The 27,424-nt window shown below is 33.9% G+C and overlaps 2 protein-coding genes across 2 annotated transcripts; one reads left to right on the top strand and one right to left on the bottom strand.

The window, feature by feature from the left end:
- Positions 1-14,096: 14,096 nt before the first annotated feature.
- LOC110894008 (plasma membrane ATPase 4) lies at positions 14,097-23,716 on the top strand. The gene is made up of 14 exons (XM_022141172.2): positions 14,097-14,384; positions 17,521-17,640; positions 17,799-18,035; positions 18,151-18,912; positions 19,065-19,292; positions 19,399-19,543; positions 20,219-20,383; positions 20,454-20,692; positions 21,050-21,164; positions 21,236-21,396; positions 21,609-21,782; positions 21,869-22,051; positions 23,110-23,291; positions 23,381-23,716. The coding sequence occupies exons 1-14, from the start codon at positions 14,328-14,330 to the stop codon at positions 23,475-23,477; spliced, it is 2,865 nt and encodes a 954-aa protein (XP_021996864.1). The 5' UTR covers positions 14,097-14,327; the 3' UTR covers positions 23,478-23,716.
- Positions 23,717-25,024: 1,308 nt separating this feature from the next.
- LOC110896365 lies at positions 25,025-26,612 on the bottom strand. Its single transcript, XM_022143760.2, has 2 exons — positions 26,105-26,612; positions 25,025-25,519 (listed from the first exon to the last, which is right to left on the bottom strand). Exons 1-2 carry the CDS (start codon positions 26,174-26,176, stop codon positions 25,127-25,129), a joined length of 465 nt encoding a protein of 154 aa, XP_021999452.1. The 5' UTR covers positions 26,177-26,612; the 3' UTR covers positions 25,025-25,126.
- Positions 26,613-27,424: the final 812 nt, after the last annotated feature.

Genomic DNA, 27,424 nt, shown 5'->3' on the forward strand with positions numbered 1-27,424 from the left:
TACACGCCCGGAACATCATACCTCAATTATGTATTTATCTTATTCGTAACTAATACGATAAGAGAATATTCTAAAATATAAGACTAGTGTAAGTTATACTTACCTTGCATCCGAATTATGCTTTTTCCTTCATTCTTGATTCGTTTGACCCGCCTTCACTCCAAGCTTCACCTAGCTTGTTTAAGCGCCAACTATTATTCATCATTTCACAAGGTGGTTAGTTTAGTCATAACTTAATACGATCATTCCACCCTACGCATTTTATATTCAAGAATTATCATTCATCGTATTATAGGTCGGTTTGACTGTTTAAAGTCAACGGCCTATTAATCATAAGTGATTACATGATGTAGCTTTACTACTCATTTAACTACTTGGTCAAATACACGGTAGCATCATACTTAGGCTACCGTTTATTCACTTCGTTTACCAAGTTTTATAACCATAATTCATCAAATTAACACTACATTAATCTTTCTTCACACATGATGATATCAAGCTTCATTTTTAACATGAATTTATCATCATTTCCATTCTTTTTACACCAAACCCAATTCATGGTAATTATGATTCATGTACTCAAACACCTAAATGGTTCAAGTAGCATACTTTTATTATTTAATACGAGGATTCTAATCACAATTTAGACACTAACATCATCATATCATAAAAACCCATCTCTATCATGTATGAACAAGTACTCAATCATGTAAATTTGTTCAAGTACTTTGTTTCTACTATCAACTATGATGATTTCTAGCACAATTATATCATCATCTTCATTATCTAGCCATAACCCACTTAGCACATACAAGGGAAATCATCAATTTCCTAGTTTTCAACACTAGTTCATCAAATTGTTAACTAGGGTTGTTCCTACACATAGATTTCTTCACAACTACACTCATGGATTCATCATCCATTCCCAAATTGTGATTTTGAGTGTTCATCATAACTTCAAGACATCACCAAATTACAAAATTTAACATACCTTACGATCCCTTTGACTTGGTGATCATTTATACGCGTTCATGCATTGATTTGGGGCTTGATTCGAGCTCCAATTTGGTGAATTTGTTGATTTTAGGGTTTGAGCTCTCTTGGTCGCTCCTGATGATCGATCCACACACACAAAGTGTGTGTGGTGTGTGTTTTTTTTTGTTAATAGAACTTGTTCCCTTTTTGACAATTTTGGTCCCTCAAGTTTTGTTAACTAGTAAGTAGGCTACAACCTACTTATTTTCAACAATACTTTGTTTTGTTAACTAGGTTAAACTTTGCTAGTTTAACTTAGTGAGTTCGGGGTAGTCATAACCCGTTTTATTTTAAGTCCCGTTAGCTCGGGCCTTCTATATACTTTGTTTTCCACAAAGTATTTATCCTCTTTTAATTAACATCAAATTTATTTATTTAAATCCTAATATTAACCGGGCTAATTTTTTACCACTAACGGTATTTTACCCGTCGTCACTAGTAACGTGGTTTAATTACCAAACCCATTTTTGGGGTGTTACAGTTATATTTATATAAACATCGAAAGATTGCAACTTTGAGAATTTTAAATTGAATAAACATTACCATAACACATATAATATAATCTCACTTGATTTTTAGTAGACCTAGCAAACGGGTCGGGTCATGGGTCAAAACGGGTCAATCAAAAACAGGGTTGTTTTGGTTCTGGTCAAAATGGGTTCGGGTCAGAAGGGTTTCGGGACAGAACGGGTTTCAGGTCGGAACGAGTTCCGGTCGGGTTGGTTAAAATTGTTTTTTTAAAGAGATTGTACATCAAGGGAAAATTTTGTTCGGTTCGAAACGGTACGGATCGAAACGGTACTGGTCGAAACAGTATGGGTCGAAACAGTTCGCGTCGAAACGGTTCGCGTCGAAACGGTTTGATTCGATACGGTACGGGTCGAAACGGTACGAAACTCGTCTTGACCCGAAACTCATCTCGTGCGGAAACTCGTGTCGGCCCAAAATCCGTTGACATCCGAAACCCGTCCCATGCAGAAACCCGTGTTGACCCAAAACCCATTCCGATCCAAAACCTGCCCCGTTTCTTTTAGACACTAACCCACATCGACCCATTTCTTTAATGTTGTCGACCCGTTTTGACCCGAAAATAACAAGATGGAATTTCAAGTGACACATTGTGACTCATTTAGTTAAAATATCTTACCCAAACAACCCATATAATTTTAAAAGCAACCCAAACTGACCTATTTGAAAGGCTTTGGGTCAAGATTACCCCCTCTAATTTTTAGAAATGTATTATTTATTTAATTAGTTCAGAATTGACTGTGGTTTATATTAGAAAAAAAAAGAATAGTAAAATATGTAATTAAATGGGAAAAGTGGAGACTAAATGCAAACAAATAGCAGTCAACTTGGATTATAAAATATGTAAATGCTATAAATATAAAACGTACAAGGGGTACGGGGCGTTTCATGTAAGGTAAACTAGAGAAAAAGTCCATTATGTTTCTATTTGTACTATTTACACCCTTTATAAAGTATCACACTCATGTTGCCCCCTCGTGGAACAAACTATGTCATAGCAAGAAACCATGTAAACAAAACATAACCATAATTTATTCTATTATAATGAACAACCCCCCCCCCCCCCCCCCCTCTCTCTCTGAAAAAAAAAAAAAAACTATATAGAATTGAAAAACGACTTGTGTTTACAGATCAATTTGAGAATTTTACATCAAGTAAAAATTGATTAAGACAGACGAATACAAATTGTGTATTAGACAGACGAATACAAATTGTGTATTAGTGATGTCATCTAACACTATTTGTTAACCTACAAAGTGTTAAAAATGTTTTATATAAATATAATACTACTATAAAAGCATCAAAAACACAATTTCTAATAAAATAGTTAGACTATGGGGTATGGGGCGGGGGTTAGGGCGTGGGTTGGGTACAAACGCCCAAGTCACCACCCCAGGTGGGCTTGGGTTTGGGTGTGATCCATTGGGCGGGGGTTTCAGCCTATGCGTTGGGCATGCCTGGCGGTCCTACATGGCCGGCTCCTATTCGTTTGTTGGCTAGGTCATAGCGGGCTACATTTAAATTTCAAAATATAACCGTTTGGCCAAGCCAAGCGGTTCACCCACCCAACTGTTCACATCGCTATATAATCCCCAACCCACCGGCTGTCCACCGCTACCCCAACCTAAACACACTTGATCGAACCCGCTACCCACACACACTTGATCGATGGCCTCTTGGACACATGAGGAAGAGCCAGCTCTTGTCACGAGCGTCGTTGACGCGATGAAGGGCCGCCAACCGGTGAGACCCGTTACTGGCCGGAAGCTTTTGCTAGCTACCGGCATAACGTGGGAAACGATCGGCACAATTTAAACGCGTGCCAACACAAATGGCGCGAGCTACGACCGAAGCTCGATCGTTTTAAAGCCTACTACGACAGCGTCCCGGGCGGTGAGATAAGTCACGAAGACCGGGTGGCGGTGGCCAACATCGAGTTCCGGGGCAAGGAGCGGAAGCCGTTCGACAAGCTCGCCCTTTTCGAAATCTACCTAACGCTCTAGGTTTTTTTTTTGTAATTTTTTTTGTAGAATTTGGTAATTTTTAGGAATTTAATAAAATTTTAGGCTTTTTTTAAATGTTGTGTGTATTTTTTAATTTTAGTTTTTTCTATTTATATTTTAATAATCCTGTCAAGCCACGTGGGCTAGCCACGCCCCGCCATACCCCACGGACACGTCACTCACCAGCGGGGAGCTCAAACTCCACGTGTCAACCCATGCCCCAAACCCACGACTCACCATACCCCACGATCTTAGAAAGGTATACAATTTAAAGAACTTTTATCCTTTACCTTTTATCTTTTAGCATAAGATATTTAGTCACTTTAAGTTTAACATAAAATACAACTTACAAGTTATAATATAAATGGGACTAGAGGTGCAAAATCGGGTTCAAACCCTTAACCAATTTGACAAGGTTTGACCGGTTTTAAGCAGTTTTGATCGGTTATTACCAATTGATTTAGAAACCACGGTTTCTATAGGGCTCAAACCAGTTCCTCTTCATATCAGTTTAAAACCAGTTTTGGCTCAAATTGAACCTCAAGTCCGGTTCGCGGAGCGGTTTGGATGTACACCTTTAAATGAGTTGACATGTGAGCCCGCCAAATTGACCAATGGCTTGTCTAGGAAAACACGTTAGCACTTTGATCTAAAACTAACACAAACCTATTTAAACTAAACAAACCCACAAATTTTACGTCAGATCCGTGCTCTTTCGAAAATTCATATCCCTAAATGAACAAGCCACTGATATTCTATTAGCCTACCTTTTTTCGACATGATAGCATTTGAATGTTTTTTTTTTTTTAACATGACATTAGTAAACTTAGGGTGAGTGAAGGGTAGATATTATAATTGTGGATAAACCACATGGAGGTTGGTTGTATATTGTAGGAAAAATAATAATGGCTCACATGTTGACAGGCTAAGAGGGGTTAGTTTTTTTATGGGTGGGGACTCGTTGGACCCGCGTTTTAGACGGCGCCTGAGGAGAGAGTTGACGCCTCTACACATTCTACAACCGACAGGTCACCGAGCCACAACCCTTTTATATGTTGAATGTGTATATTTTTAAAAAAGTAATTAATAAAAAATAGAAATCTAATAGATAACTAGGATTATGTGTAGTATTATATTATAAGATAAGTAGCGAAATATCTGTTGTTTAGAACTAAGAGCATTCACATTCTATCCATCAAAATATGCGAGGAGGAGTTTTTATATTATAAGAGCATTCACATTCTATCCATCAAAATATGTGAGGGGGAGTTTTTATATTATAAAGGGTATAAAAAGTGGTTGTGAGTGGAGGAGAGAGAAAACGTTACTGTTCATCTGTATATTTGAGGGGAGACTGTTCACCCACCATAATTTTTTTAATATATATTGAAAGTGGTTGTGAGTGAAGGAGAGAGAAAAATGTAATGATAATATTATTTAATTGAAAGGAGAGAGAAAAAGTATTTGTTTTTAGTGGAAATATATTGATATAGGAATTGTTTTTTAGTGGAATGTATGTATAATTTGATGGATTGGATGTGAATGCTCTAAAGGGTATAAAAAGTGGTTGTGAGTGGAGGAGAGAGAAAATGTTACTGTTCATCTGTATATTTGAGGGGACACTGTTCACCCACTATAATTTTTTTAATATATATTGAAAGTGGTTGTGAGTGAAGGAAAGAGAAAAATGTAATGATAATATTATTTAATTGAAAAGGAGAGAGAAAAAGTATTTGTTTTTAATGAAAATATATTGATATATGAGTTGTTTTTTAGTGGAATGTATGTATAATTTGATGGACTGGATGTGAATGCTCTAAGAGCATTCACATCCATTCCATCAATTTTTCACCCTAAATTACATTAAAAAAACACTACATCTTCTCTCTCCTTTTCAATTAAATAATATTTTTTTATACCTTTATCATTATCTTTTCTCTCTCCTCCACTCACATTCACTTTCAAAATATATTAAACAATTATACGGGGTGAACAGTGTCCCCTCAAATATACATATGAACAGTAACATTTTCTCTTTCCTCCACTCACAACCACTTTTTATACTTTTTATATTATAAAAACTCCACTCACAGATTTTAGTGGGTTGGATGTGAATGCTCTAAAGGGGGTGTATGTGTGACATGACGGGAAATATAGACACGGGTGATAATGTAACGTGTTGATTATTTTTTAATTTTAAATAAACTATATCAATAACGTATATTCAAATTAAGAGATGAAATCAAATACAAACCTCAATATGTGTAAGAAACTATAAGAACCAACCACTGTTAGACATGTGTCCTTCATTAAAAAAAGTAGACAAGGGTATTTTAGACTTTATCACTTTATTGTTTGAATTTAATTAATTCCAAATTTTAATTATCCACTATATTCATGCACTATTTCAAATCAAAATTTGAAAATTCCCAACAACAGGCACTTTGTAAATCAGCACAATCTTCACAAATCGCAACAATAGGCACTTAGTTGATCAGCACTTTGTTAATCAGCACAATCCCCGCCAACAACAGGCAATTTGTTAATCAGCACTTTATAACAAATTATTACAACTATATGATTGTTTTAAACTAAGATAAAAGTCAATAAAGATAAGTATCAAGAATTCAAATAAAGAAATAAACAGATAAACTAAAATAAAAACTTGAAATTAATTTTCCATTACGCAGTTAGCATGTGTATTTACATAAATTTAGTTTTCTGTTGTGTTTGTTTTTCAAGTGCAGCAAAAAACAAATTTAATTCCCTGTTGTGCTTGTTTTTCAAGTGCTGCTAAAACATGTGCTACTTATTTTTTTTCAATATGTTTTTAATGTGTTGTTTACACATGTGCTTGTATGTTTCTAAAGTTCTGTTAGCACATGTGCTGATATGTTTTTAAAGTGTTGTTAGCATATGTGCTGGTATGTTTTTAAAGTGTTGTTAATACACGTGTTGGTTAGTTTTCAAAGTGCTGATTCAAATCACCTTCAAGAAGGAAAAAATCTTATGGGAAGAATATTTAAAAAATTTTATGAAATATCTCGATGAGCAATTATATTCTAATTAACACATAATCAGCACATTATCAGCACAATTTTTGGTAACTTTTTTTAAAAGTTACTTTTATAAATAAAAAAAAGTATAGCAATATGGTACTCATATTAAAGATAAAAAAAATACTTGATTTTATAGTATATTTTTTTAAAAAATAATGAAGTATATAAAAGTTATTTTAGTTTAAAAAACCTTGGTGGAATTTGTATTTAATTGAAAATGTCAAATGACTAGCAATTTTACATAATTACCCCTAACTTGTTAGTACTAATTTTTAATTATAATGGTTTTATTTATAATCAACCATAACCTTTGATTTAAACTATCAATGGTTCAGATCTGTTCTTACGGTTCTTACAGTTAGCACTGTTTGTACAGGATCTCAACCTTCAAATTAAAAGTATAAAATGTCCGTTTTTATCATCTATTTTTTAATAATATTAATGTATGAAAAAGTATGACTGTTTAAAAATTGTGTCGTTAGTTTATTTAAAAGTTAACAATATGTTCTAAATGATTATATTGTATGTTTTAAAAGTTGTATTACTCAAACTCTTAAAATTATATAAAATTATCTTTTTTAGGCTGCGTGAGCTCTGGTTTAATTAATGTAACTATAAACTTTAACAAACACTAAGCACGTAAAAAATTAAGGTACGCCAATAAAACATAAAACTTTACTCTATGTAATAAACACAACACTTAATCATAAAGTGTGACACTTCACTATGAACTGTAACATGCAAACTATACTATACCTAGTTGGTCAACCACCAGCAAGCCACAAAGGCACCGTCCCTTTATCATTTGGCCACAATGTTAATTTTCGACACCTCATGTGACCACTGCGTCAACTTTAGACGTTGTCTGAGACTTCGGTGTTGACTTTAGACATTGGCGTTTACATTAGACACACTAAGACGCATTTAGCATTTATCATGCAATATGCATACCATGAACACTTTATACTTTATCACTTTAATACCTAGTCACATAATTCGCTAGAAAAGTGGCGAATTTCGTATTGGTACGTTTCGTACCATACGGAATTTGTTTTCGTATAATACGGATTAAATTCGCGAATTCACTCCATGAGTTCAACGTTTCATTCCATTCAATTCTGCAAATTTCCTGCACCAATTCACTGAATTTTGTTTGCAACAATAGCGAATTTTAAGGGTCAATACGTATTAGGGTTGGATACGACGCCAATACGTATGTTGGGGGGCTTGTGAAAGAGCGGGATAAATATAGATACCGTATCAACGTTACCATATTTTCTAACCAGTTAGGGTTTAGAAGGTAAAATTACAAAGATGCTTGTCCAAGACATCTTCCATGATTCATTCCATAACGAGCTTTCTTTTTTTACTATATTTTAATTACCATTTTACCTTTCCAAAATTATCGTTTTTATTGAAAATCAGAATGTTACATATTGAATGATGAACTATTTATAATATTAAAATAAAGATATTTCTAAATAAAACCAAATTTAATAACTCATAATTGTTGTAAAGTTAAATAAAATAAGCCTAATCTACACAACAAAATAGTAATACCAATCTCACATTAGTGGTGTGTAAGAAAGTGTAATCCCTAACCTCAAATATTAAGGTATATTTGTGCATTGACTATGAATGAGAGAAGCACTTTGTAGTTCAACATGTTTGAGTTGGATCAATCCTAGGATGGGTGGTCACATTAGTTGTTCGTTTGGACAACTAAAAACACATCTGTGAGTTTCTTTTGTGCAAAGCGGCTAAATATGTTTCAATATATTTATTTGGTTATATCTAATGTTTCTATCTAATACCATTTCGCTTGTATGGATGTGTTTGAACACATTTGTAAGCCAAGTATGCAAGTAGATATTTTGCAAATGTATGATAGTTTTGTGTCTTTTCAAGTATCGTATGCATACAACATGCTAAGAAGGCCTAAAACATGCTTGAGATGCAACATAATAGTATAATGTTAATATGTTATAACTAACTGATATAAATTTAGTATCTTTGCTTATTTATTTATTTATTTATTTATTTTTGCATAATAGACGATCACATTTATTAAACCTTTTGAATTTGAAACCACATCTAGGGTATTTAGTATTTATTTATGTATATATGTTCAGTGTTGTATACACATACTAGTTTTTTTGAACAACTAAATCTAATATAAAGAACATAAGATACATGAAAGATCCACCCATCTATTACTTAGATTATACATGTTAGGCAAATGATCCACCACCACTCAACACCTTTCTAGGAAGGCATCAAATCCACCTAGTCTGTAAAGAACCCACATTTAAAGAACATTGATCAATAAACTTTCTAAACTTCATCGAGAGAGAATTCACCCTCAAACCCCCAATCCCAAATACATTAGTTGTGCGTTTTTAACCTACGGTGATGAATTATATGATCCATAATCAAACAATCTTTATTAATCTATGAGTTAAAAATTATTGGAAATCAATTACATAATGGAGCGAAGCTCAACCACATCTCCTTTCAAAATGTTGTACTACCTCATCTCCCTTTTTTTCCTTAATGAATCTAAAAGAATAATACCTTTATCATTAAGATACCGATCCGGTTTAATATTTTTCCCAAACACCATTACCTCTAACCGAATTAGAAGTATAAACATCTGCACCCTCTCTGTGATTTGCTTTAATATAACCCATAATGCATTCAGGTTATTAACAAGTCTCGATCTTCACTTTTGGAGTAGCACATGATTAAAACCATGCAAATTCCGAATACCTAACCCCCTAGATTTTTCAACCATCAACAACTCTTATTTAATCCAAGGCATTTTTTCTGTTCCTCCCCACCTCCCTAAAAGAAATTCACTCAGATCGATTCTATGTACGTACGTACCTAAACCAACATAAAGAATGACAAATAATAAATACATACCAAACCAAGAACATAATAAATGAGAATAGACCTTCTCCAAACGATAACTGAGACGCCTTAACTTCGATAACCTCTTTTGAAAAATTTCAACATTAATATTTCACCTTTGCTTTCTTTCCATATTAGTCCCCACCGAAAGACATATATATATATATATATATATATATATATATATATATATATACATACATATATATAAGGAAATGTGATTGAATTGCACCCCAAAACAGAAGTGGATAATTGAACTTCATGAAACTCGACTCCAATACCAAACAAATTTGATTTCACCAAATTATTCTTTAGCCCTGAAACTAAATAAAACAATTAAAAACCCTGATAATGTTCCTACAATTTTCAAACGACCATTCCTCCAAAATCATCACATCATTCTCACACATTAAATGGGAAATAGTAACATCTCCTTTACCAACCCGAGCCCTAGAAAACAAACCGGTATGAATGGCATCCTTGATAGCAATATGAAGACCTCTCATAGCCAAAATAAACAAAAAATGACACAATGAATCTCCTTGACGAATACCCCTTTCCAAACTGAACTAATCTGTCAGACTCGCATCCACCAAGACGGAAAACCCTAGCAGACGAAAGATAGGAGCTTATCCACACAATCCATTTATCACCGAATCCAAGAAATGACATAATCAACAAAAGATACTCTCAAATCAATGAATCATACGCTTTGGCAAAATCCAACTAAAGAAGAAGTAAATCACTCTTTTTTGCGTTTATATTAATCAATCACCTCGTTCAAATTTAAATGGCTATAAAAAATTTAGCCCCCTTTAATAAACTTTGAATGCTGAGGGCTAACAACATAATCAATCACACAAGCAGATTGGTTAGCTAACAACTTAGCTATGATCTTATATTGTAGATAAATCAAACTGATTGGTGTAAAATCAGACACAACCATAGGATATCTGATCTTCAAAAATAATGTAATATGAAGGAAGCGTTATTACCCGAAGGAATTCTCCTATTTTGGACAAATTCTCTCACAAACATCTTATTGAATAACATCCCAATATCTTTTCACAAAACCAAAATAAAATCCACCAGGACCAGGAGATTTATCACTCTCCCAAGACCAAACTGCATGCTTAGCTTTACTCAAGAAAGCTCAACTTCCAACAAGGATGCCTCAGTAATCAACAACAATTAATAACGAGCAATTCACGTCACAATCTGTATGTAGTGCATGCGAACATCCCAAAAGCCTAACAATGTGTTGGGCGTGTGATACAATGATTGTATACTATTTGCTACAAAAAAATTAATACAAAATCACTATTTATGCAATTTCCTTGTAACAATGGAAACACACTTATATGTGTATGCGCGTCTATCTATACCTATATATACATACACAAACACACACAATATATATGAACGCCTAAAGGGATTTTATTAAAAAACGCAAAACTAGCAAGAAGTTGGAAATTGACAAACCACCAATACACCAAATAAAGTGATACTGAAGGACTTAAATTTGAAATTATTCCACTCATCCAATTCCAAGGATGCTAATCTTGCTCTATGCTAATCTCTTCATATATGCTCTTTCAATGTTGAAAATAACGTTATTACGTGCCCGTCAAATACACCAACAAGTTTTGAGGATCAACGTATGAGTTGCATTTCTTTTTATCAAATATGGATGAAGATTTTTATGAAGATCCAAGAGATCTCAAATGGATAAGTATAAATAGGGGTGTGCATGGGTATGTTTGGGTCGGTTTTGACCTAAAACCATAACCATAACTATAACCGCGACGTCGGTTAATGGATAACCATAACCATAACCGATCGGTTATGGTGGTTAAGGTTATTCGGTTTTGATGGTTATAGCGGGTCGGTTATGGGTGGTTAACCGTGTATTTAGCTTAGCTAAAAATAACTTAATTTTTTAATATGGAATAAATTGTTATTGCATATTTGTATATATTAGTATAGATTGAGGATCCTGTACATTAATCTAAAAGTGTGAGAAATGTATTATAACACTATATAACACCATATAAACACCGTATAACAATATGTAACACCATATAACACTATATAACAAATATAACACTGTAGTTTGTCTGATAGCATGTATATGATAGATGTATAGTGTTATATATTGTTATATAGTGTTATATGGTGTTACATATTGTTATACGGTGTTTATATGGTGTTATATAGTGTTATAATACACTTCTCACACTTCCGGATTAATGTACAGGATCCTTACCTTATTAGTATATTACATAGTATTAAAATATACATATAATCTATAATATTAAAACCAATTATTATCGAGTATTTAAATAAAGTGATATGATACATTTCATAAATTCAAATAAACATACAACCAAAACCACAAAATGATATGAAAAACCAATAAATACTAAAAATATTTAATAAACAACATCAAATATTAAAAGTATGGTGAAAAGTCTTAAATCCTAAAAAAAATTATTACATGTCGGTTCGGTTCGGTTATGGTGGGTATGGAAAAAATGAAAACTATAATCGACCCGCTACTTTCGGTTTTTAAAAAAACCATTAACCGACCCACCGGTTTTCTATTTGGTCCGGTTTTGTCGGTTAATTTGATTGTGGTTCGGTTAATTCGGTTTTTTGCACACCCCTAAGTACAAATAGATGGGAGGTTGCATCGTTCGCTCACATATTGCCAAATAATAGTTGCTCTATATCTATATAAGCAAGTAATAATTTTTCAGCTATAACAAATTCGTTTTGCATATTGCTAGTATATAATTAATGTACTTTAAGTTTATAACAATGGCAAGCTTGTGTCCAAAAACATTTCTTTGTTAACATAATAGTCATGTCTGTATGGGTGCATTCTCACAATTTTAACATGCCTGTATTGATGCATTCTCATAATTTCTGATGTTATTGTCCGTTACAACATTATAATGTATACATACATAAAATATCCACCATTATATGTATACATGCATTCTCATATAATAGAATGTCGTTCAGAAAAAGAAAATTCAGAGTTTTAAACATCTGAAAATGACAATACGTGTAAGTTTACATTAATTGTTATCACATGTTATTACTTATTAAAAACCAATATCTTATTGATCTATAATAATTACAAAAATATCTTTCCTACCAATAAACAAATTAGTGGTATATTCATGGACTTTATTATTGTGAAGATATTAAATTTGTGTTAGCAGTTTTACATTTATTTGGGATCGATTTAATCTCCCAGAATAAATTTATTTCATTTCCTTACTCAATCCTAATTTTGTATAAAAGTATATATTGTTCATTATCTCCAAACTATTACAAACTTTAATTCCCTTAATGACTCAACACGGGACATTTAAATACAAAAATATCTTAAATTTGACATTTATTATATGGGTTATTTAAATACAAAAACACAAAAATATCTTAAACTTGACATTTATTATATGGATTATTTAAATACAAAAATATCTTAAAGTTGACATTGATTATAATGTTGTGTAAGAAAAACTTCTAAACTTTTAATGTTCCTTATTACTTTTGTATGTTGTTATTTCATGTAAATCTATACTATTAAATAAGTGGTTGCTAACCAATGTTGGTAGAGGCTTATCGCTTATTTCTCTTAGAGAGGTGAGGTCCTAGGTTCAAATCTGCGCATATGATATTTATTAGGATTATTTGATGCAATTAAATAAGAACAAACATTGTCATTCAAAAAAAAAAAAAAAAAAAAACCGTTGCTCTACGTGTCACAATGATGTATGATTTGAACCCAAAATTCGTTTACCCGTTTTTCTAATTTGATATATTCATTTTTAATTTTATGGTTTTATTACTTAAAGTAATTACATATACGTAATTTCAGTTGTATCTAAATCTTCGTTATTACATATTTACTATTTTTTATTCAATTTGTATAATACATGTTCTAACCTAGTAACATATATATACACACATATAATTACCACAAATGACAACTTTAATATAATTCAGTTCAAATTAGAAACATTCAACGTAAATAACTTTAGAATGATGCCTAAGACCAAGACCAAAATACCATTAAAACAAGCCTCACGAACCATCCAAAAGACAAGCGGGTGATTTAATTCACATACGCTTTTGCGGTTGGTTATCCGGTCCGACCAGTTAAACCCGAAAAATCTCTCCTACATAATAATTCCTTAACATATATTATTAAAAAAAAGTAAATTACGATTTTGGCCCCTGTGGTTATATCACCTTTACTCTTTTAACACAAAAAGAATTTTTTAACATCTTAGCCCCCAACGTCTTTTTTTCTAACGTTTTTGTCCCCTAATGCCTTTTTTTGTTACCCTTTTGGCCCCTAACATTTAATGGATGTGGTTAGTGTTAGGGGCTAAAAGGGTTAGAAAAAAAGACGTTGGGGGCTCATATATTAATTTTATTTTTACTAAAAGGGTAAAAGTGATATAACCACAGGTGCCAAAATCGTAATTTAGTCTAAAAAAATTTGAGTTGAAAATTAAGAGAGAGAGAGTGAGGACCACTTGGTGTTGGCTTGTGGGTGGTCTTGTGAAGTATAAAAAGACATGCTCCTATTCTTAAACAGCTCAGTTGAATAAACTCTCCTCACACAATACTTATCTCTCTTCTCTCTCTATACCTCTGAAGATTTTTCTCCAGAGGTGTGAGAGATATCAAACTCCATTCATCATCTTCATAGTTTCTAACGGTATTAACCGTCTGATCTATCCATCGTTGTTGCGGTACGCTATCGAAAATGGGCGGCGACAAGGCTCTCAGCCTCGAAGGGATTAAAAACGAGACCGTCGATCTGGTATAACAGACGTTTTTCTCATTTCACATTTATTTCAATATAGGTTCTAAATCTGTTATAAATTATAATTTATAAACATCATCATTATTAATTAATATTCAATAGCATATAATTTGCCCTGATGATCGGAACGAAACAATATATTAATTATTTTATTAAAAATAGCATGTTAATATTTTTTTTTTATAAATTATAAACATCATCATTATTAATATTCAATAGCATGTTGAGGAGCATTAGCATGTGAGAACTTTCCGTCACATACAACCAATTACAGATAGATTTTAAAATTTTATTTATTAATTTAATAATTTAATGGCAAAAGACAAATTAGCTGTTTCATGTGTGTGTGATTCACGGATTTGATATGACTGTCGATTTGAAAAATGAAAAAAATTATTTTGTTTCTTTATGTGTTTACTTTAGAATCATTTTAGTTCCGTACGTCTCGGTTGATGTAGATAATCTTATTAGTTAATTGATTTTGATGATGATTTGATTTTACCCCTAATCCGTTATTATCCCCCTAATTTTATGAATGATTTTGTTAAATGTTCGGTTAATGGTTATCTTTGGTCAAATGGTTGTAATTTTATAGCGGATTTGTTTGTTTTTTTTTAACATCTATAATTTTGGAATGGAATCTGATGTGAATGAACATATAAATGGAGTTTTGAAGTATGATCGTAAAGGTACATCGTTGATCGATGCAAACACATGAGATCCGTATGTATTTGTATCTTTTGCTTAAACTATGATACTTACCTATAACGGTTATTTAGCCAACGGTTATTTGACCAACGGTTATTTAAGCGCTTACCCCTTCCACTTATACCAATCTGGTACTTTGTAATGAAATTTAATGTGAATGAACATATAAATAAAGTTTTGGAAAAATGATCATAAAAGTACATGGTCGGCAAATTTAAAAACATGAGAACCGCGTGTACTTGTATCTTTTGTTTGAATTATGATAAATAAAACGCCTATTTAACCGCTTACTTCAATAATTTCTTGATTTTGAACAATTCCCGGTTATATCTAACAAATACTTTGTATAAATCTATTATGCGTTTTTTTAGACCTTAACAATAGTTTTGCTATTTATACTAATTTAATGGGTGTGGTTGTTTTATTATTTATTGTTTTTGCATTTAGCTTTTTTTAAATTACTATAAAACATCTTTAATTATATGTCTTGCTATAAGAAAATGATTTACATACCGTTAAATTTACTTTATAGAAAGATAAATATTATAATATTTAATAGCATTAAATCTGTTATTGAGGCATTATTAATTCGATTCAGAGAAAGATATTAAGAATAGTATTGATGCTTGTTCCGAACGTTGTGTACTCCGTGGTACCCGAAACTTGTCTATTTTGATGCTTTTAATTTGGTTGTTTGTTTCACTTTTGTTAGCAGCTCTGACTATTGGAATCTGACACAGACTTCTGAGTTTAAATTAATTTAATTTAATTCTATAATAAATTTTAAAACTTTACTTATATTATATTATATATTATAATAATATTAATAAAGAATGTTAACTAAATACCATAGTACCCAAAGGTGTCTCGTCTCTATGTAAGAGGTGGATTATCTAATTTTACAAGAAACGGTTAAATGAGTAATTAGGATTAGATAAGTTTATTGTTACTTTTGTAGGGAAGAAAATGAGTAAGTTCACTTAAATTAATTTCTTACAAAGAAAAAAAATAAAAATATCTTTTTAAAATAAATTGTATATTTTTATCATTATTAAATAAATAAATTTAATTATAACTAATAACTAATGCAATTATTTAGTCAAATAAATAAATAAATAAATTTAATTATAACTAATGGAATTATTTAGTCAAATAACTACTTTGTCATGGGAAATCGTTGATAGCACTTAATCTTTTTGGACTTTTTTATTTATTGGGCCAAGTGCCGTACTGGATTGGTTGATATTTTCAAAGAAACAATAAATAATTGAAAAGGATGCACCTTAATCTTGTGTGGTCCAACCCTTTTTTGTGTTAGTTAAAAAGTCAACTTGTGTTATTCATTATCATCATGTTCTATTGTTTATCCCCGTGAATTCTTTGTACCTAATCTTGACACGTATAATCTTTTATAAAAATTATAGTTAGCCATTGCCATTCCTAGTCCTTTTGTTTGTTAAAAAGTTCTTCTTCAATTAGTGTGTTGGTTAGTTATCATAATCATAATTCAATATCAAGAAAATGACTAAAGTAGCTTTTTTAGTGTGTATAGCACTATAGTGATATGAAATATGTGAATCTTCGATATGGTGTTGCGTATCACAAAGTATCATATTAGTTAAAGTCACTGCTGACGGAAAACAGAAAAAGTCTGATATCTAAGTAAAAGTAGAGATTTGACTCGTAGTTGCATATCTCATGATTAGATTAAATTAGTGATGTTTTTGAAGTTATAGAAGATCAATAAATATGATTATTTTCTTTAATTTCTCTTGCGTAATTTTAATCATCATCATCATACTCAATAAATCCCATCAATAGCAAAGCTAAGGTAGGGTATGAGGAGGGTAAGGTGTAGACAACCTTACCTCTACCCCGTAGGAATAGAGAGGCTGCTTCCAGTGAGACCCCCCGACTCGATAGTAGTTTTGCATCAAGCCTTGGACATAAGACACATAACACTCAGCAATTGGGACAAAAGCCGATTAGTGCATGTACCCCCTTGTTTTTCGGCTATCAACGCTACCACATGATGCATGATTAACCGTCCCTTGCTTTTTAACGTTATTTTCACGAAATTAGTAAAATAACGTTAAAAAACATTTTAATGATTTATTTAAAAAAACATTTCTTAAGTTGAAAAACAACCAAGTAACTCAATGGAGCAGTAACTAAAAATTTTGTTGAATAAAATTAGTTTTGTAGACATCTCACTTTTCTTTAACTGAAAAAAAAAAAAAAAGAATTAGTATCTTTTAAACAGTTATCATATTTACTTTGAAAGATATAAATTCAAGTATATGTGATCTAACATGTGTTTTTAGCTATTTCCAGTTAAAATTCATATCTTGTACATGCTTTTGTAATGTTTCTTTCACTCTGTTATTTTTCGATATGTTACTAATCCTATATTTGTTAAACACAGGAAAAAGTACCGATCGAAGAGGTGTTTGAACAGTTGAAATGTAACCGTGAAGGTCTTAGCTCCGACGAAGGAGCCCAACGTCTTGAAATTTTCGGACCCAACAAATTGGAGGAGAAAAAGGTATTACTTCATTACTTGATTATTACCATTCTATTGTCACATTTTCACTTATTTAACTTAAACTTGCGGCGTAGCTTGTTGCCCGTTTACCTGTCATTCTTATGTAATTTTTTTTAACTATACGACAAGAAACTTAAACTTTTTTTCATCAAATACAGGAAAGCAAAATCCTCAAGTTTCTTGGGTTTATGTGGAACCCCCTATCATGGGTCATGGAGGCTGCAGCCATCATGGCGATTGCACTCGCTAACGGCGGTGGTAAGCCGCCAGATTGGCAAGATTTCGTTGGTATCGTTTGCCTGCTTGTTATCAACTCCACCATCAGTTTCATCGAAGAAAACAACGCTGGAAACGCTGCCGCTGCACTTATGGCCGGTCTTGCACCTAAAACCAAGGTACATAACAATTTTCTACGCTACATCTCGCATATCAAGGACTGATATTTTGACCAGGGGACCAATAACCAATATATCGCCAATGTTAACTCATAATTTGTATGATTGTATTCAGCTTTTGAGGGATGGCCGATGGAGCGAACAAGAAGCTGCTATACTGGTTCCCGGAGATATCATCAGTATCAAACTTGGTGATATCGTTCCTGCTGATGCGCGTCTTCTTGAAGGTGATCCCTTAAAGATCGACCAATCTGCGCTTACTGGAGAATCTCTCCCGGTCACCAAGAACCCATACGATGAAGTGTTCTCCGGTTCAACTTGCAAGCAAGGTGAACTTGAAGCCGTTGTCATCGCTACTGGCGTCCACACCTTTTTCGGAAAGGCTGCACATCTTGTGGACAGCACAAACCAAGTGGGACACTTCCAAAAGGTTCTAACCGCAATCGGAAACTTCTGTATCTGCTCCATTGCTGTCGGAATGGCTGTTGAGATTATCGTTATGTACCCGATCCAACATAGAGAGTACCGATCCGGGATTGACAATCTTCTGGTGTTGCTTATTGGTGGAATCCCGATCGCTATGCCTACTGTTCTTTCGGTCACTATGGCTATCGGCTCACACAGGCTTTCGCAGCAGGGTGCGATCACTAAACGGATGACTGCTATTGAAGAAATGGCGGGAATGGATGTTCTTTGCAGTGATAAAACCGGAACTTTGACGCTAAACAAGCTTACGGTTGATAAGAATTTGATCGAGGTGTTTGGTAAAGGCTTGGATAAGGAGCAAGTGTTGCTTTACGCTGCTCGCGCTTCTCGAATGGAAAACCAAGACGCTATCGATGCAGCCATCGTCGGAACGCTTGCTGACCCCAAAGAGGTATATATGTATAAAACGATCATTACAGAACACTAATTTCGTGTTCTTGCAAAATTTCGTGTTCTGCATAGAACCTTCCCCAATATTTATATTTTTTTGGCGTTTTGTAAATAAAAATGAAAACGTCTTATTCGTTTTGCGTGTTTTCATAGGCACGAGCTGGCATTAGAGAGGTCCATTTCTTCCCGTTCAACCCTGTCGACAAGAGGACTGCGTTAACGTACATTGATAATAACGGCAACTGGTTTAGAGCTAGCAAGGGTGCGCCTGAACAGATATTGACACTTTGCGGGTGCAGGGAAGATCTCAAGAAGAAAGTTCACGCGATGATTGATAAATTCGCCGAACGTGGGTTGAGATCTTTGGGTGTTGCAAGACAGGTTTGCATCAATCTATTTTATATGCATGACAGTATGAGTTACATTTTTTTCTGTTTTTTACATGATCAATGTGTTTTTTTTTTTTTTTTTTTTTTTTTTTTTGCAGGAAGTGCCTCAAAAATCGAAAGATAGCCCGGGTGGTCCATGGGAATTCGTTGGATTGTTGTCTCTCTTTGATCCACCAAGGCATGACAGTGCCGAGACCATTAGAAGAGCTCTCAATCTCGGTGTAAACGTCAAGATGATTACTGGTAACTATATCTCCATATAAACGACCCAGTCATGATTACGACTCGTTTAACTACTTTCTAGGGGGGGGGGGGGGGGGGTTTGGAGCACGGACCTCCCGGCCGCTGGAGTGATCCCACTCCACAAGCTAGCTTAGCCCCATAGCTGCCTGGCGGTTAATACCCACCCGAGCCGAACCTTAGGGCGATTTACAGCTTGCCAAGATTCGAACCCAGGACCTCATGTTTATAAAACAGTTTTATGTTTTATGTACAAAGATGAATAAATGATAGATCCTAACATTGTAATTTTAATTATTTTAAAAATTAAAAAAGTCAAAGGGTGTATTTTTCAGTCAAACAGGTCTAATCGTGTCTTAACAGGTACCCAATTGCCAGCCCTGAGTCATCTAACTACGACATCTGTAAAAAACAAATTTTAAAAAATAGCCTAGCGTTCATTTACGCCTGGTTTTTGATAGCTTACACTGCTGTAAAAAAATTATAAAAACATATGACGTCACCCTTTTTGGCGGGTTACACTTATGCATTTTGAAAAGTTACATAATTTTAAATTTTTTGGCGAATTTTTCAAATAAAACCTTTTTTTTTTCAAAAAGTTTTTTCGGTTCTCGCAACTCGGGGGGGGGGGGGGGGGTGTTCTCTTTTAACCTCATGGTTTTAATATTTATCGTATAGGTGACCAACTTGCTATTGCTAAGGAAACTGGAAGACGTCTTGGTATGGGAACAAACATGTACCCTTCGTCGTCTTTACTTGGCGGACACAAGGACGAATCAATTGCTGGACTTCCAGTAGACGAGTTGATCGAGAAAGCTGATGGATTCGCCGGAGTTTTCCCTGGTGAGTGTTTCTTCATACAAGTTCTCGACGTTATTTAAACTGCTATACTTTGACACGTCATTATCAACAGAGCACAAGTATGAAATTGTGAAGAAACTACAAGAGAGGAAGCACATTTGTGGTATGACCGGAGATGGTGTGAACGACGCGCCTGCGTTAAAGAAGGCGGATATTGGTATTGCGGTTGCTGATGCTACCGACGCTGCAAGAAGTGCTTCCGACATTGTGCTTACCGAGCCTGGGCTCAGTGTGATCATCAGTGCTGTGCTTACCAGTAGAGCTATTTTCCAAAGAATGAAGAATTACACCGTTAGTCCCTTTCGTCGTCTTATCTAATAAACACATTTCTTTTGTTGATCATGAGAACAACGACCAGTGGCGGAACCAGAACGATTTAGTTAGGGGGCGGGGGGGCATCATAAGCTTATATTCTATACTGGTTTAAATTAGGGGGTCAATCTCTAAGTTAATTTGTTCTTCAAAAACTCAAAATTTATAAATAAAAATTCAAAAAGTTCCAGTGACCTGAGGGTCAACGGACCCTCTTGACCCCCCTCTGGTTCCGCCCCTGATAGCGACGGACACGCCAAAATGCACTAACAGACCTTTGTTATAAACACACTTTCTTGGTCAAAACTTACTTAAAACCGTTCATCTTATTCGCAGATCTACGCCGTTTCAATCACCATTCGTATAGTGTTTGGATTTATGTTCATCGCGTTGATATGGAAGTTTGACTTCTCGCCTTTCATGGTTCTTATCATCGCAATCCTCAACGACGGTAAGTTTTCTAACAACCGTAGTTCTCGTTTATGATATGTAACATTCGCTGACACCCGTTATGTTTCAAAGGTACTATCATGACAATCTCGAAGGATAGAGTGAAACCATCTCCGTTACCCGACAGCTGGAAGCTAAAAGAGATCTTCGCCACTGGAGTTGCTCTCGGAGGTTACTTAGCTTTAATGACAGTTATCTTCTTCTGGATCATGAAGGATACCGACTTTTTCTCAGTAAGATATAAATTAATAGGAGTATTAATCATGTCGGGTTGACCTGTTTGATAAAACGGGTTGAAAGTTCAATCTATTTAGTTAAACGGGTTAAACAGGTCAACCCAAACACGAGTTGTTTATTTAACGTTTTATATGACAACCCAAAACCTGGTTACTTTCATGTCGTGTCGTGTCATAACTCTCTATTTATGTTTCCTTCGTCTCCGCAGGATAAATTTGGTGTGAAATCTTTAAGAACCAGTGAAACCGAGATGATGGCCGCTTTATATCTACAAGTCAGTATCGTAAGCCAAGCTCTCATCTTCGTCACCCGTTCTCGTAGCTGGTCGTTCGTCGAACGACCTGGCTTCTTACTGATGGGCGCTTTCCTAGCAGCACAACTGGTAACCTTTTTCACAAAAAAAAAAAAAAAAAAAAAAAACCAACTTAAATTCTCAAAACAATCACAAAACATGCGACTCGCTTGCAGGTAGCAACTGTAATTGCGGTATACGCAGAGTGGGAATTCGCGAGAATTAAAGGAATCGGATGGAAATGGGCTGGTGTTATCTGGCTTTACAGTATAGTGTTTTACTTCCCTCTTGATATTATGAAGTTTGCCATTAGATACATCCTTAGTGGCAAGGCTTGGCTCAGCATGATTGACCAAAGGGTATGTTACTATATTTCTATACTAGGTTATAACCCCGTATATTACACGGGTTGAATAAATGAATTTTATATATCAAGCAAGGGTGAGTTATTTGTAAATATAGTAGATTGAGAGAGTAACGTTAGCCATTCAAAAAAAAAAAAAAAAACCTAATAATAAAACATTATCTTTTTAAAAGCCTCCTTTATTGCACAGGTTTAAAAAATGTAATTTTATATATTAAATAATAAAATAAGTTATATCTATAAGAACCATATGTATTGTATAGGTTGAATAAATGTAATATTATATACCAAGTAGTAAAAAAAGTTATATCTTTAAAACCATTGGATTAAACGGGTTGAATAAATATAACATTGTTTACCAAATAATAAAGAAAGTTATGTTTAAAAACCCCTGTGTATTACATGGGTTGAATAAATATGATTTTAAATACCAAATAATAAAAAAAACTAACAGTCTTTTTTATATTTAAAGTGGGATAAGATTGAATATTAATCTGAACTAACGGATTTTTTTATATTTAAAGTATGATAAGATTGAATATTAATCTTTATTTATTTAGTTAATATAATATTGAAAAATCATATGATTCAATAAGTGGGAGGTTGTATCATGATAAATCGGTTAACCGTACTGAATGATAAAGATAATAGTGATTGTTGAACAAATTAATTAATTGAATTACCAGAAACATTTGTGATGTTAGGCGGATTTTTTTAATTATTTGAAAGTTAATATCAACTTTGGAATTCGTATGAATTCTTATTAGATTTGATTAAATATTATTGATAACAAAAATTTGTATTATATTAGATTTTAGATTTGATTAAATATTATTAATAATAAGAATTTGTATTAATTTAGATTAAATATTATTATTTTTAGTATTATTAATAATTTTAATCAATTAAATGAGAGAATGACAAGTGTTCCAAAATAGGTTTCTTTTATTATATACTATAGATATCTATATTTCAGTATTTTGTAAATAACCTTTTATCATAAACTTTAGTGAATGCTAAAACTTATAAAACATTGTGTGTGTTTTTGTGTAGACTGCTTTCACAACAAAGAAGGATTATGGTAGAGGAGAGAGAGAGGCCCAATGGGCTCATGCTCAAAGAACTTTACATGGGCTTCAAGCACCTGACACATCAAATCTCTTTAATGAGAAGAGCAGCTATAGAGAACTGTCGGAAATCGCTGAACAAGCCAAACGACGCGCTGAAGTTGCAAGGTACTTTAACCGTTAACCGTTAACAGTTAACAGTTAACTAATATTTAACATTTTAACTAACACTTGGGTATGTGTGTGTATATATATAGGCTTCGGGAGGTGCTTACGCTCAAGGGTCACGTTGAGTCAGTGGTGAAACTGAAGGGGCTCGACATTGATACAATTCAACAGCATTATACAGTATGAGGAGCTTTTGATAACGGGGCGGTTTTTTAACTTATTACAGAATCGAGGCTAGCTTAAAATCCTTGTTATAACCATGGAGAGCAGCGTTGTATGCTGCGATGCAGCCTCGAGTGTTTAAAGTTTATGTTATCGTGTAAAATTTCCAGAGTATAATCATAAACGGTTTGTGTTTGGTCGTGTCTTGTTATCAAAAGTTGGAACATTTTCTATATGACTTATTTAGTTTCTTTTGACCTTTATATGTTTGAATAAATCAATGTGATGTGATGAACAAACAAGATGGTGTTTGAACTCAACTCGTTACCCGTTAATAACGGTTTGGTCTGGTCTGGTTTAAAATATGTAAATGGGTTGGTCTTGGTTTACAATGGTTAAAAACATTATTAATAGTTTGGTCTAAAAACAATCCAGATGAAAGAATTTTTGTTCGAGAGTCATGTCGAAGAGTTCGAGCATTAAGACGTTTTATTCCATATATAAGAGTTATGTAATTTCAAAAGAGTTAAAAGTTACGCTTGCCTTCTATGTTGCGTCTATTCCTTTGTAGCATATTTTGACGCAGAACAAAAGCGATAAAAGTGCTAGATACATTTTAGCAAACGTTTAAATACAACCCATATAGGAGATATTTTATAAAAATATCAAAAGTTGATCTCCTATCATTCTTCATCACTTGAAAAGAATTCGTCATCGAGTTCTTCGAGCAAAGAGTTTTAGTTGATTTCTTCATTATTTATTTAATTGATTTCTTGACTTTCCACCATGCTAATGTGGAGGGTCACATCTCAAAAATTAAGCTTGTCTTAGATGGAGTCTCCTTAGAGCCTTTTGTTTTTATCAACTTAAGTTGTTTATGTGTTTCTTCAAAGTCAAAAATGGAATGAGTAATGGAATGTGTTTTATAAAGCTTAAACGTTAAATGTTATGAATTATATGTGTTTAATCATCCGGGATTATGTGACTACAAGATATTGTTGTCTTTGTAGGTTAACGAGGTATTGGGTGTGTCTAAGAAAAAGGCACGGTTGGAAATACAAGAAAGAAGAGGAAACGAAGAAATGGAAAAGGCAGGCCGTAAGACCACCTGTAGTGGGCATTATTGGGCATTATTGAGCAATCAAACAAGCCTAATCAAGCCCCCTCCCCATCCCCTGGGCATTATTGGGCATTATTGAGCAATTTCCCCCCTAGGCGTTTTTTAAACAACGCCTTCTCCAAATTTCAACTACCAATCACATTTAATCTTCCTTTTTTTTGCCAATAGTTTTTTTTTGTTGGTTTTTTTTATTTAATTCTCTACACCCTTTTAACATAATGCCCACATCCCCATTACATCCATTTTAGAAAAACGCCCATAATGCCCCTTTGCTGACTGGGATGACACGTGTCGTAAAATGCCCATAGGCAGGGGCTTTATTCATGTGTACCACTACACATGGTCTAAGCTACTGGAAAGGTCGTAGCTTACGGCCGTAAGGTGACTTCACAATAATTAAATTTGGGTGGGCCATATATTGTGTGTGGTGTAACCAAAAGTTCATGCAAAGTTAATTAGAATTAGTTTCAGAAATTTATACGATGGTAACTTAATAATATATAACATGTTAGTTGCTACCAACATACATCTAAAAAAACACAAACAAAGTGTGTTATGTTCTATGCAAACTTAGATCCTGAATAAGCCAATGTGGTCTCTTGTTATCTTGATTGTATAATGTACCCGAGTTTGTCAAACTTGTTTTTATCATCGCCATAGATTCGTCGCATCCATTTTGATGATGATGGTTTTGTGACCGTCTCGTACTACTGCTAGGCCCAATGCTTAACGTTAGTTCCACGTCATCAGGCCATGTTTGGTTGTCGTGAATGCCACTAGTGTCTCCATGTCTTGAACTATCAAAACCTGGCATGATCAATCCCGAATCATCATTGTTGATATCCAAAGCTGTTTGTGGAGCGAACTCAGTGTGTTGTCTTGTCTCACTTCTCAAAGTAGTGGTCATGTTCTTTTGAACATCATACAACCGATGAAGTTCCCTTACCTATATAGCAATTTTCTGGACAATGTTACACTATTGGCTTCATATAAAAAGATAGCAACAATATTATACACATAATTTCACTGAAATCATGCACCTTGTCTAGTGAACAACTGCTGATACTTTTAGTGACTGTTGAAATTTTGTTTTAACATAGCAAATAAAAGAGTAAATTACCTTTTTAGTCCCTGAGGTTTGGTCCAAATTGCTATTTTAGTCCAAATAGTTTTTTTTTCTCCTCTGGGTACCTGACTTTTCCATTTTCTTGCCATTTTAATCACATTGTCTAACTCAGTCTAAAAATCTGGTTATAACTAGGGATATTTTTGGCATAACTGTTGTGTAGTGATAACCAGGGGTAGTTTACAACATAATTTATAAACCTAATAATAGTTTTATGCCAAAAATACCCCTGATTATAACCTGGTTTTTAGACTAAGTTAGGCAATGCGATCAAAATGGCAAGAAAAAGGAAAAGTCAGGGACCCAGAGGAGAAAAAAAACTATTTGGACTAAAATGACAATTTGGACAAAAACTCAGGGACTAAAATGGCAATTTACTCCAAATAAAATGAATATTAAAATTACCTGACGTCTAAAAGTATCTTCATGCTTCAACATTGTCTGTTTGATGAAATCTAGATGGTGGTTTTCAAGCATCCTATGTATTAATTCGCAAATCGTAATCTAATGGTACCAACGCTAGGCACGTGTAATTATTCTCTGATAGTTACGAAAACTTTTCTTCCACCGAGCGATCATCTAGTACCAGAAGATATCAATTTGTTTGCTACTTGAAAAATGACCATGTGGTTTGATCCCTTGCCTACACGAGAACAACAAGAGAAAGTGTCAACTTATATACAGAAATGATGCATGTGTAAAAGTACACTTGTGAAAAGGTAGAGACAATGTCTAGTTGAACCCGAGTCAGAAATCTATGGTGACCTAAAGTCAAAATTCAATCACCATGGATTGGATGATTAACCAAGTGCACACCTTAAAGTCAAACAAAAATTGCATACACTCCAAACCTCTTAGATCATGCCTAAAGTGTAACTGAGGGTGTTGCTGGCCATAACTTTTGGCTGGCCTGGTACTTTTCCTGGTCCATTTTCTTGATCATACGTCAGTTAGCACTTATGCAACGACCGAAAGTGTATCTGAATAGTCAATTTTTAACTCATAGCTAATAATATATATAATATGTATATATATACACACAGAGACTTAGCGATACATAATAGATAAAATATTTTAGTTAGAGGCTCCTCTTATAACCATTTTTCGTTTTTATAAATAACTTATAAAGATGATGGATGATTGGGATGGAGGGTCCATTTGCACATGCATCATCTATATCTCTCTCATCTTCTCTCATCGGTGACTATACCCTCACCCGAATGCCCCTATCACCCTTATTGTAATTAATTATCTATATCATAAATGAGAGATATGATTTAATAAGTTAATTTTTCTTTGTAGTTATACGCAATGTATTTTAATTCACTTCTTTGTTATTATCTTCATTCTATATTATATATAGCCGATCAATAATAAATTTTCATATGTACAGTCGTCAATGGTCACAGGAACATTTTGTGCCACGTAGAGATGGTTTCGTTCCTGAATGACACGTGGCATCTCCGTAGTGGTCTACGTGGCCAGCGGATCCTCACAAATATCGTTAATTTGGTGCCCGACATTCAAGCACAAAGAATACATGTTCACTTGGTGGGAGTTAAAAAGTCAAAGTTCATCTTGAGACCTTTGACTTTTCATATGTTTATTTTGGGAAGGTTTGCACCTCTTCAGAACCTAACCTCCATCATGTTTGTGAGAGGGGGGAGGTGTACATTTAGCGCAACCTATTTGGGATTTTTCGGAATTTCATTATGCATTTCACAT

The sequence above is a fragment of the Helianthus annuus genome, chromosome 12, assembly GCF_002127325.2.
Source record: "Helianthus annuus cultivar XRQ/B chromosome 12, HanXRQr2.0-SUNRISE, whole genome shotgun sequence".
NCBI classification, from domain to species: domain Eukaryota; kingdom Viridiplantae; phylum Streptophyta; class Magnoliopsida; order Asterales; family Asteraceae; genus Helianthus; species Helianthus annuus.